At 42.2% G+C, this 13,121-nt stretch overlaps 1 protein-coding gene across 1 annotated transcript in view; it reads right to left on the bottom strand.

Annotated features, from left to right (window-relative positions):
- Positions 1 to 13,121, bottom strand: part of LOC124795270 — a 151,072-nt gene that overhangs the window by 119,080 nt on the left and 18,871 nt on the right. The window contains exon 2 of the mRNA XM_047259217.1: positions 8,406 to 8,707. Coding sequence (XP_047115173.1) covers positions 8,406 to 8,677 — 272 coding nt within the window. The 5' untranslated portion in view covers positions 8,678 to 8,707. The remainder of the gene's footprint in view (positions 1 to 8,405; positions 8,708 to 13,121) is intronic.

The raw sequence follows: 13,121 nt of genomic DNA, 5'->3' as shown, positions 1-13,121 counted from the left end.
AACACTTGTACGTGGCAACAGCATGACACGGAGGAAGGTTTTCTTTTATTATTGTTTAATTAAACAGTGATTTAGCTCATATAATGTAAGTTTATTTTATCACTGTTTAATAACACTAAGATTAAACTCTGATTTTGCACATACACGTTTACCTCAGTAACGTAAAGACAACTATTCGTCACATGTGTACAAAGTGTGCTACACACCCACTGGAGCAATAAACTTCTATGTCAGTGCAATAAAAAGATATGGCCATTTACGTTGCAAGTTTGATACTCACAAACTTACTCATCGAAACCTATAGGATGCAGAATCATGGAATTTTGCATGAAGCAAGTTTTTACAACACAACCAAAGGAAAAAACTCCAAAAATTGTTAATTTGCAATTATATCACATGAAAAACATTTTATTTGTCTCTTGTTATCAGACAGACTGACTGTCCACAATCTGTTAAAATCCCTTTTTCTTAGATATGTGTACACATATCAAGTTGAAATTTGTCACACCTTAACGTCTACAGTCCCTCGGCAGTGTGAAGAATGTAAGCTTCTAAGTCAATGTAATCCAAAGATTTATTATTTATTACATATTATTACAGATTATTTACATCACAAATTTTGATACTCGCAAACTCGCTCATTAAAATTTAGGGTACTCCTCATTGACGTAGAGTTATGAAAGTTGGCAAAAAGCATATTTTCACAGCATAAATAAAGGGAAAAAAAGAAAATTATGGATTTGTAATTTTGTTATATGAAAAATATATTTCTTTTGCCATTTCAAACATGAAATTAAAACATTCCTGGAAGTCTTGGAATCTCTGGGACTCATACCTTTCAAGTATCAATGTCAATACCAGGCACAAGTCACTACTATTCTAGATTGATAAATGAATAAACTGTTTCATATACATAAATAAGTCTGTATGGAACCCTCAGTGTCCAAGTCCTACTCTCATCTGGTCAATTTATTCTTTCATTTCACCTCGCTGTGCCAATGCAATTTGTGCTTTCATTCCACCTCGCTATGCCAATGCAACGAGTCCCTCGTTTCGACTGTGGTAATATACACCACTCCAGAGGAGTTGTGTGCCCCTACGTCTTCCAACAAACAAATCATACTTGCAACCGAAAATTATAAAATGTCATAGGCAAGAGTACAGTTATTGTTTGGGGTTGTTAAGTTATATTTGCACGTGACGAATTCTATCAAAGAAAGACATCTTCCGAGATGGGGTGGCGGTTGTAGCAGCTTTTTGAGAGGAAATATCTGCTCAGACACAGAAACATAAGATACACATACTGCCATCCTTAGAGGTGCACCGAGTTCCAAAGCATAGGTAGAAACATTTTAAGGTTTTTAAGGAAAGAGATCCCCATTATCCTGTCTGAGTCTCAGTTTGGGCATAATATATTGAATCCAGGAGGTTTAATTGTATATGAGTTGGCATGATTTGTGAAGGAAGTACATGTGTTATTAATGCTCAACATAGGTGAGCTTTCAAACCACAAAATTGCAATTTTGGGTGATGTATGATTAAGTTTCTTCTTATGCTCATCTATAATTATTTTGGAAACTACATAATCCTTCAAGAAATAGCTAGGATTCTGTCTAGTTCGAGGGTTGGGCTAACTATATTATCTCAACATTGTGAATGGAAAATACTTTCTAGGAATAGTAGAAAAGTGCATTGGATAATTGGATGACGAATTGAATCAGGATCTGGGGTCACATCACGTGACGAGTGAAGAGCCCGAAGAGTTCTCAATCGGCGAAAGCGTCATCGTATAATTTGTCGTGATGGAATGTCATCAGAGACGTTGCAGTACACTTTCACAGCTGACTAGCCACTGCAGTGTCTTTGGTCCACTTTAGCAGCAGCCAGAGGTAGGGGGGACTCGTGGAGAGGGGAATAACAGCTCCAATAGCACGGGTGGTAGTGTCCGAGGCTTTGCCGATGCCCTCTCGACAGAGGGGACAAAGTGGTAGAGTGCGTGCAAAATAACGTGGCTGATAAATGCGCAATCGGCACGGCACGGATGGAGGGGCAATAGTGATGGGGGTTGCAGGCACGTACTGTACGGGGAATGCCGAGCAGTGGAGGGAAGTGCTGTTCTAAACTAAATTCTACACCCACATTTTTTGTAAGTATTAAGTGGAGCCTCTCGGTGCCCACACTTGTATAGTGAGCATTCAAAAAGATCTACTGTCACCTCTGCTTTGGTTAGTGTCTAGAAAGAATTCCGCTGAAAATGCAAAAAGCAGTGATTTGGTTTTCACCAGGCTTTTTAGCCATTTGTAACTTTTAGAGAAGCATCACGTCTTGCAAGTTTTGAGTAAAACCTACACATTTATTCTCCTCACTTACATGCTGTGCACATGCAGCTGCAAGAGAATTCTGAAACTGTAGTTTTATTAATTGAGGAATTGAAGAAAAGTAAAGTCAAGTCAATAGCTAATGAAAAAGCACATCCTCACTACAAAAATAAATGTGTAATGTCTTCACTGATGCTGTTTCAAAACCCAACGGCATATCTCGTTTCACCAGCTATCGATGGCCCTTAAGAATTACACTCTTTCGTCAAAAAAGTCTGTAGTTAGTGGAAATAACAAGGTAGATAATGAAGTTTTGCACAATAACCATTTGGAAAAATATTCTCCTCTTTGTTCGCTATCATTTGCCAACAACATTTCAACAACTGAAACTGTTTGAAAAATATGAGGAATGTTGTGGGTTGCAAAAGAGTGTGCTGCACCAGATCAATTTTTTTCAGACTGGTTACAAGTAAAGACCTACACCAAAGTCTAAAGAAAAATTCAATACGTCAGCTAAATTTCATACACGGCTACATATTATGCAGTACGGCCCACACGCAAAATCGTAGCGACCCCCAGTTTTCATTACAAACTTTTTCGAAGTTCGTGCAATATCACAATAACAATGACCAACAATGAAATGATGGGCACATCATCACGAATCTGACATAAAAGATATATTTAACACAAAAATGCAAGTTTTTTACCAAACAGTCTCTGTAAAATCGTTTGAGAAAGACTGCAGAATGTGGACCTCGGTTCTGTCATCAAAGCGTGTTGCCGACCGGACAAAATGGGGCAAACAACATTGGCCTTCCTTTGCAAACAAATGAATGAACTCATCCTACATATTGGATGAAAACTGATCATTAAGCATCAGTCACCATTCGACAATGACCAGGAAGTGGCAAATCACTAGAAAGTGGTCACTGTCAGAAAGACTGTCACGTAGCAATCACTGTAGCAAGTCCATCAGTTTGGGGAAGAGAGCGCAAGGTCGACAGCTGAAAAAGTGCCACAGGCAACAATGATATGGTTAGGACAGCTCTCTTTGGCAGGAGACAGATCAAGACTGGAGAGAACCTGGTCAATCAGAAGGCCCCTACCAGATGATTTAGTACGAGGGCTATCCACAAAGTACATTACGTTTTGGAATTAAAAATAAATAAAGTATTGGAAAACTTTTTTATTATATACAGATGAAAGCCACACTTAAATACTACTTTTCTACATAGTTGCCATTTAAATTAAGACACTTATCGTAGCGATGGACGAGCTGAGAAATTCCTTCATCGTAAAATTCGGCCGCCTGCGGCTTCAACCACGTGGTTACCTCTTCTCGAAGCTGTGCGTCGTCATCAAAATGCTGCATAGCCAACCATTTCTTCATTGCTGGGAATAAGTGGAAGTCGCTCGGTGCCAGGTCAGGACCGTACGGCGGATGAGGAAACAACTCCCACTTAAAAGATTCGAGAACTTCACGAGTGGCATTTGCCGTGTGGGCCCGGGCGTTGTCATGAATCAGCAAGAGCTTTGAGCCCAACTTTCCCCTGCGCTCGTTTCGTATTGCTCTTCTGAGGTTGTGCAGAGTTTGGCAATACCTTTGAGAGTTTACTGTAGTGCCTCTTTCCAGGAAATCCACAAAAATCACACCTTTTCTGTCCCAAAAGACAGTCGCCATCACCTTCCTTGCCGACATTGTCTGCATGCATTTCTTGGGTTTTTGGGGGAAATTTGTGTGCCCCCACTGCACTCACCGCAATTTTGTCTCACAGTTCACACGCTTAACCCACGTTTCGTCACCAGTAACGATGCGATCGAGTAATGAGTCGCCATCTTTCTCGTAAGCGTCCAAAAACGTTAACGCTGCAGCCATTCGCTGATTTTTGTGAATCTCTGTCAAGATTTTTGGTATCCATCTTGCGAAAAACTTGTGGTAACCAAGCTTTTCGGTAATGATTTCATGCAACAAACTTCGTGAAATTTGTGGAAAACTCATAGAGTGTTCCGATACTGTGAAATTACGGTTTTCACGGACCGCGGCATCGAATTTTCCGACAAGTTCGGCAGTCACTATGCTGGGTCTTCCTCTTCGCTCTTCGTCGTGAACGTTAGTTCGGCCATTTTTAAATATTATGACCCATTGACGCACTCCACCTTCAGTGATTATGTTGTCCCCATACACTTCACAAAGCTGCCGATAGATTTCTATCGGTGTACAGTTTTTTGCAGTCAGAAACTTCACACTTCGCGGCATTTTCAATTAACGCTGAAATTTCAAACTGTCACAGTAACTCAACGGAGTACAGCACGAACCTCTAACTAGCACGGCAGGATGCCGACTGAGCGGCTGAATGTAGGAGGGAAATGGCCAGGTGTGGGGAGTGGTTTCTGAAGATGTGTACAGGAGCAGAATGGGGAAGAAAATTAGCTATGCACATTCAAAGGAACTGTATCATCGTTTGCCTCAGTAGATTTAATGAAATCGTGCAAAGCCTGAATATGGATGACTGGAAACAGTTTTGAATTGTCATTGTCCCAAGTGTGAGTCCCGTGTATTGCCACTGGATCCTTTCATCCGTTGGTAGTGGTTCTGGTGATAGTGATGGTGGTAATAACAATTATCATCATCATCACCATCATCATTACTAGCAATACAATATTAATAATAACAATATATGAAGCAACAGTATCATGAATATACATCGACAGCAATACTGAAGCAATTGGATTCTAAATAATACACGAAAAAATCTGTTTGTTCATGTTATTCTACTTTGTATAGTTTAATATCAGCTGTTAGTCACATTTGGTTTGGGTCGCACACACTCGAGTAATGCTCTAAGATGGATCAAATGATGTATGTAAGCAATATTATTTGGAATTTGATTGCAATTTCCCAGTGAAATTAAATATATCATCTGCTTTACTTCCAATTGCCTATGTGGTCACCCCATTTCAGATTCCCACAAATGGTTAAAGAAGTGTTTGTACAAGTTGAACGATTCCAATAATAACTCAGGGATGTCGTACTCGTAGAATACCACATTCGTGTGTTTTCTTAAGTACGTAATTTTACTTTTCTGCACATTTAAAGAAAGTTTCGAATATTACGAAATCTTGAATACAAATGAATGAACAGTACTGGTTGCAAAACTGGATTTTTTATTTTATTTCTCCTCCAATGATGCATTTAACCTTATACAAGGCATGTTCAGATTGATCTATGAGAAAAAATACAACCTTGCATACAAGTGGCATGACCGTGATTTAGCAAAAAAGCCAGTAACAGTCAATGCATTAAAAGCCCAAAAAATTTAAAAATATATAAAAAATAACTTACTGATACAGAAGATATTAAATACACGGGCAACTGGGCCTAAAACATACGAAAGACCCAGCAGGTAGCTGCCCACATTTTTTTGACAAGGCCTTGCGTGGTGTCCTATAAAACACATTACCGTAAGAATAGCTGAGATGTATTCAAAAACAAATGACCAGCTCAGTCTGACAAGAAGTACGTACATCTGCATAAATATGCAGCAGATTGCCTTTTCAGATAAGCGGCACCGTCCACGTCTACTAGAATGGGCTCTAGCCTACACAGATGCATCACGCAGTAAATACGTAGCAGCCACAGTTGCTCACACTTCATGTACTACTGAGAAAAGAAACGTACAAATAGAAACGGCTAGCACACACAGCCCACAGCAGGTGGATGGGATTGTGATAGGTTTCCAGATTTATTCACAAAGAGAAACATGACAAACACTAAAGCCATACAAAAGATCTTGCTTACAATTGCAGGTAAAATGTTTATACAAATTGGTCATAGTAAACAAGGCTAAATATCTTTTTAAAAATCAGAAATTATAAAAGCCTATACTGCTGTAATGTAAACGAATAAAATCTGCACGAGGGTACCGAGAGAATTTATTTCTCAGTGCACCAGGCAGTATTATGGCTAAAAATTACTTCGTGCACTTTCTTCTCCTTCAGTCAAAACTAGGCCACAGGCATGCTAAATGGTGTCATATTACAGTGAGTAACCTCAGAAAGTAAGACAGAATCAAATATAGCCTATCTGGATGCTAATAACTGACTCATAATACACTGACGGATAAAAAAATCTCGACACCCAGTGTGAGTTGTCCTACATAAATGAAAGTTGGAAGGCGTGTTTGTATATCTGAAAGATGTCACCTGTCCAGACTTCACACCAGTCGCGTAGCAGTGGCACCAGTGACGCCACTGTGAGGATGCGAATCAGATTTGCTTCAGACACGCACTGTAACTGTTGTGAGCTCTAGGTACCTTCGAGATCGGACACGGCGGGTTGACGTCAGTCACGAAAGGCTTAAAGACGACAGGGATGTATCGACACCTCGGTGAATTTGAGTGAGGTCGTGTAAGACGGCTACAAGAAACTGGATGTTCCTTCTGTGGTATTGCAGAAATACTCGGCAGGAATGTAGCCACTGTACACTGATCACTGGCAGTGGTGGTCGAGAGAATGTACAACTGGGAGAAGACCGCGCTTCAGACGACCGTGTGGCACTGCCGAGGGGAAGGCCGTCGTGTTCGGTACGTGCGTCTGCAGCACCAATTTGAGCAGCACAATGCCACGATGAACTGTTACAAATTGGTTAGTTCGAGGACAGCTGAGAGCCAGACACTGTCTCACGTGCACTTCACTTACCTCAAACCACCACCACCTCCTGCGACTTCAGTGTTGCCAAGTGTTGTCTGATCGAGCTGATTCTGCCTCAGTGCTCGACTTGTTGTGCTGCCATTCGTGAACACCATTCCAGAAGGTGTTTTCCAAAAGGATAACACACGCCCGTATACCGCTGTCGTAATCCGACAGGCTCCACACAGTGTCGACGTGTCGTCTCGGCCTGCTCGATCGCCACACCTTTCTCCGATCGAGCACGTACGGGACGTCGCGAGATGACGACTCCAGCATCGGCCACAAACTGCATTAACCACCCCCGTGTTGAGCAGCCGAGTGCAACAAGCGAGGAACTCCGTCTAACAAATTGGCATCTGGCACCTCTACAACACCACGAACGCACGTTTGCGTGTTAGAAATTATTCTGGTGGTTACACCGGTTATTAATGTACCGGCATTTCACATTTGCAAAGGCTTCTCTCTTGCTAAGATTAATCTGTGATCTCGAAATGTTAATCAGTTAATATGTTACCTAGACAGATGTATGGCCAAAATTTCATTACTCTACAGTAATTAATTTTCGGTGCTGCGATTTTTTTCCATCATTGTATTTATGACCCCAATGACAATCCTATTTTTCTCCACAACGGTCAAATATTTTCGAGTTTTCGATATATCTGAAGGTGTTAGGAATTAGAGCATCCCAGACGATGATACCGTATTCGTCCAAGGCACCTATACTGTGACAATCAGAAAGTACTTTTCGTACGTCACAGCCCTCAAACAGGTGGCCTCTGTCACTGGGCGCAATGGGTGGGTTCAGTTTTATTAAGTATTCCCAGATTTTTTACACATACCGTATGCTCGTGGCAGAACTCACCTCAGTTGCTATAAAACACGATTCCGATTGTAATTTTTTTGCGAGAAGTGGCATGTTTCGTTCCAGCTGAACTGGAGCTGAATTTAAACTGTCCCTCCAGACCAGATCGTTCACACTTTTCTAAAACTCCATCGGGATAAAAATGAGGGCGAGGATAAATGAACAGATACACGCTCACATACAAACCTAAAGGAGCAAAATAGAAAGGTAAAGAGATTGCTATACACACTGGCTCATAGGTGGCAGAGGGAAAAAGATTAACGGGGAATTAATAGCATACACACATACCAAGTGCCTCTACCACATCTACCCAACACTCTCTCAATCTAACAAATACAAAAAAAAGGAAAACAGTATTCTAAAACTGGAATACATTTTCGGTTAAAACCAGATTACTCCAATGAGTTGACCTGACAGTATGTTTAAATGCAAAGTTTTCAACGTCAACGTTACAATATAATAAATAAAGGTATCACCCCACAATATTTTTTAAAAGCAGAACAATTCGCGTTTTATGTATTACTAGGTTTCTTACCCAATATTGAATTCCCTGTCAGCCCACAACTTGGAATCTTGAGACAGCTTTTTCCAACGACGGCACACGTTCGGTACCACATCCAGTAGATCGGTGAAAGCCACGTGGGACAAGATCATTAGCAGCAGTTCGTCTGGTAAGTCATTGATGCCCGTATGCCACATCACGCTGCCTTCAGCGGGCACGTGGCGCCTGCCTCTGTAATTGCAGCCTGAAGCCATTTTGCTGTCGGGTGGGCCTTCAGCCCGCGGCGAGGTGGAAGGAGTTGTCATGTGGATGTCTGTCAGATATGTTCGCAAGCGCTGAAATAAAACAAAATGAGTTATAAACCTAGATTCATACGAATCTGTGGATTTCAACTGCTGGCAACAATGTTAGTGAGCTGATGCTGTTATTCATTGCACTATCACTTGACAGTTTTCTTGAAATCATTTCTTACAAGTGAAAATCGTAAGTGGCGAGTTAACAGTGCGATACCATACCGACAGAGCGTTGACGTCATTTATGTGACAGATACAAGGCTTAAGAACCAAGCGGGTGACGTTACTAGGGAAAAAAGGATAGCAAAATAAAATATCACGAATTAACACGTTCTCCACAAGATCATAGGTGGTTTTGGGTAGAGAATGTTGTTCTTACTAATGACTTAAACACAGTAAAAACTTACACGAAGATTGTTCCCCTCAACGAGATGCCACTGCCAATAAACCCACATGGATCCAGTAAACAGAAAACCTACGCCACCACCAACAAAAACGGAACAGCACACATCATGCAGGAGAACGGATGTGGAGTATGGAAGATAGGAGACGAGTTACTAACGGACTTGAAGCTGCAATACGTACAGCACTTGCTCGTGAAACACAATTTAGAGTCCCGATCCAGCAAACAGTTTTAGTCTGCCAGGAAGTTTCAGTTAACAACATTATGACATTATATGCAAAACTTACGACCAAAGTCTAAAACAAATACCGCATTTATCCGGTTATAAGACGAGGTTTTTCCTAGATCGGTTGTCCGAGAAATACAGGGTCGCTTATATTCGCATATCGAGTAACTGCTGCTCAGGTCAACGTTTTTACATTGTTTAATAGATGACTGTAGGGTCGTCTTATATTTACAGATGAAGCTTTGTCCATTGAGGTCTCATATTCATAAAAAGGTATTTTGAACGATCCCGAACGGTAGTGTGTAGAAAACAATGCTTGCGTTCAAAGAGAAAGGGATTTATCGATATGCCGAAGCACTCGATACAATATTGACTTTCTCGATCAATCACGTGACATTAGACTCGTCGTGCGAGCGCTAGGGATACGCGAGAAGCTATGTACTAGAAACTACGACAATCAAATGATCTGCTTAAAACCTGACAATTCTGTGAAACGCCCGAGGAAATAACATTCAATTCTATCAACTTAAAAACTTCTATTGCATTTGAACAGGTTCGTAATAAAAGTTCTCATACATATGGATACTGTATACACTCATCTATGTTGCTTTTAAAGTAAAGGTAACATTCAAACGGGAAGATGTTCTCCTTCGAAAACCATTACTTGATTCTGAACCCAAGTCAATATTTTGTTTATGACAAACTATAACGATTTGCCGCTTGGGTTGCAAATGAGAAATTCGCTCGATGTTCACGATGTGGCGACGTCATTTATCCACTACGCCAAAAACAGCGGGTGAAAGCTGCAGCTGATAGTCATTTATCTTTGCCGTAGTCGGCTTGGTTACGAGTTGTATATTCTTGTTAGTTTTTTATCTGTGCTTGGAAAAAAAAATGTTATCTCATGAAAATGCTGTTACTTCATAAAATATAAAGGCTCCCATAGTGGTGACCCCGAAAAATCGTAGCAGAAGCATAAAGAAAATATATGTACCGACGAGAATAATGAATTCAGAGACAAAAGCATGGTGCAGTGGAATCAAGATTGAAGACTACAGTCTTTTCGACCAAGGATCGCGGTCCACGCCCTTTGATTCGCCACAAAACGGAACGACAGATGTTAACGCAAAAGATGGGAGTACCTACGCGCGACACGGAAATGTTAAGCTTTCCGCGTTCTGGCCGACGCGCCCCCAGCTTTGGTTTACGCAGGCTGAATGCATATTTCGGCAGCGTGGGGTGTCTAACAACATTGACAAATTTAATATAGTGGTTTCACATCTAAATTTAGAAGTGATAGAGCAAGTAGAAGAAACCTTGTTGCAACAAAATTACTTTATGCTAAAGGAAGCTCTCATACAGCATTATACGTTGTCACCAGATTTGCGACTACAAAAAATTTTCGCACACGAAGATTTGGGCGACAAGACTCCGTCACAAGTACTCAAAGCCTTACGTTCATTAGCCGGCCCGGAACTCCTACCTGAGGAGTCTTTACGTCTAATATGGCTTCGTAAACTTCCTGCCAACATCCGTGCCGTCATTGCAGCAGAAACAGACTTACCATTGCAAGTCTTAGCAAAAAAGGCAGACACCATCGCAAACACCTTAACCGAAGTTTCTGCGTGTTCCGAATTCAACTCCAGCCAGGATAGAGGCCCAAGAACGTGTAGTGTGATGGAATCTGACGTCAGTGAGCCAGGAACATGCAATAATACTCCCCAACAGCAGTGCTCATCGACCGAACCCACCATACAGCAACTGGCAGCGCAAGTGGCAAAACTCAACGTGCAAGTAACTTCACTCCACCAGCAGCTACGAAGTCGCAGTTGGAAAAGACGAAGAAATGCTATCCAGCAGGATTTGATAGATCAATGATGCTGGTACCACAGACGCTTCGGTAACACTGCCCGTCAATGTATTCAACCCTGCAGCTACCCAAACTTACAAGGCGGGCGTTAAAGGGCGCTAACGTTCGTCAACAACAACATAGGCGCCCGAGTCATAGCGTGATTCAAAGAGGTGAAAACGCCACAGTATCTGCAGTCAACCAATCACACCGATTGTTCGTGTTGGACCTCTCTTCAGGTGAGAAGTTTCTGATTGACACAGGTTCAGAAGTCAGTGTTTATCCAAGAAAGAGAGGTGATATACTCACGACAACAACGCAACATGTGCTGACTGCGGCAAACAATTCCAGAATATCTACCTATGGTGAGAAACAGTTGGCATTACATCTAAATTCCAACTTCCATCCAAAATGGACTTTTGTGGTTGCTGGTGTGCCGAGCCCTATAATTGGGGCGGACTCTTTACGGAACTACTGACTTATGCCCGACCTGGTTTACCGTCGTTTGGTGACAGTTATCACAGAAGGGATATTGCCTACTGCGTCTTCCGCGTCGGTTCAAGTACAGTGCGATGTGCCCGTGTCTTTCCGCACGAAGATTCCCGGCTCCTCTACCGCGTCATCCGCGTCGGGATATTGTGATGCGATGTCGTACCCGCAACTAAGCGGGGCGCACACGTGTGCGTCACGCAAGAAGACACCCGACAGTCGTAACGATTCGTATACTGCAGGCAATATCAGGGCACTGTCCGAGGAATCACTTTTTCGTAAACTGCTTCAAGACTTTCCAGCACTTACCGAACCCGTCAACGCAACCAGGAAATGCAGACACAATACTCAACACCACATCAGCACGACACGAGGTCAACCCGTTGCCTTCCGCCCGCGGCGTCTGCCTCCAGAGAAGCTGCTCGCGGCGCGAGCTGAGTTCGACAGACTTCTAAAAACAGGTATTCTAAGTAGGTCTGATAGTTCGTGGGCATCTCCAATTCACATGGTCCGTAAAAAAGACAATTCATGGAGAGTATGTGGAGACTACAGGGCGCTCAATGCCCGCACAATTCCCGACCGCTACCCAGTACCCAATGTGACTGATTTTAACAGTACGATTAGCAATGCCAAAATATTTAGTGTGATTGATTGCACCAAATCATTTACCCCGATTCCCATGGCTCCATCTGACATTAAAAAAACAGCAGTTATCACACCATTCGGTTTGTTTGAGTACAATTTTATGCCATTTGGCCTCAGAAACGCTGCCCAAACATGGCAAAGATTCATGCATGAGGTGCTTCGAGAATTACCGTTCGTATTTTGTTATATGGACGACATTTTAGTATTCTCTGGTTCTGCATATCAGCATGTCGAACATCTGCGGCAGTTTTTCCGCCGTCTGACACAGTATGGCATAATTATTAACGAAACAAAGTGCAGGTTTGGAAAACGCGAGGTTAAGTTCCTGGGATATTTGGTTTCAGCAGCAGGCCTGTCACCTTTGCCTGAGCGGGTTGAAGCAGTACAACAGATGCCCCTTCCCACAACTTACAAAGGACTTCGCAGATTTTTAGGCATGCTCAACTATTGCAGACGTCACTTACCTAAATTAGCTGCCGCCCAAGAGCCACTCACAACGTTACTTGCAGGGAAAAATACAACAGGAAATCGTAAAATTCCATGGAGTCCAGATGCTGAAGCAGCTTTCCATGACTTAAAGAAATGTCTTTCTTGGGCAACACTACTGGGACATCCAAGATTGAGCGCTCCTTTAGCGCTCATGGTTGATGCGAGCCAAACAGCAGTGGGTGCAGCGCTACAGCAAGAAGTTGATGGCAGATGGCAGCCGCTCGCATTTTTCTCTAAAAACCTGACTCGACAGCAGCAAAAATGGAGTGCTATTGACCGTGAGTTGCTTGATATTTACTTAGCCATAAAGCATTTTCGCACATCTGTCGAAGGGAGACACTTTGCAATTTTTACC

Source organism: Schistocerca piceifrons, chromosome 4 (assembly GCF_021461385.2).
Source record: "Schistocerca piceifrons isolate TAMUIC-IGC-003096 chromosome 4, iqSchPice1.1, whole genome shotgun sequence".
NCBI lineage: Eukaryota > Metazoa > Arthropoda > Insecta > Orthoptera > Acrididae > Schistocerca > Schistocerca piceifrons.
This window is presented reverse-complemented; position numbering and strand designations above follow the sequence as displayed.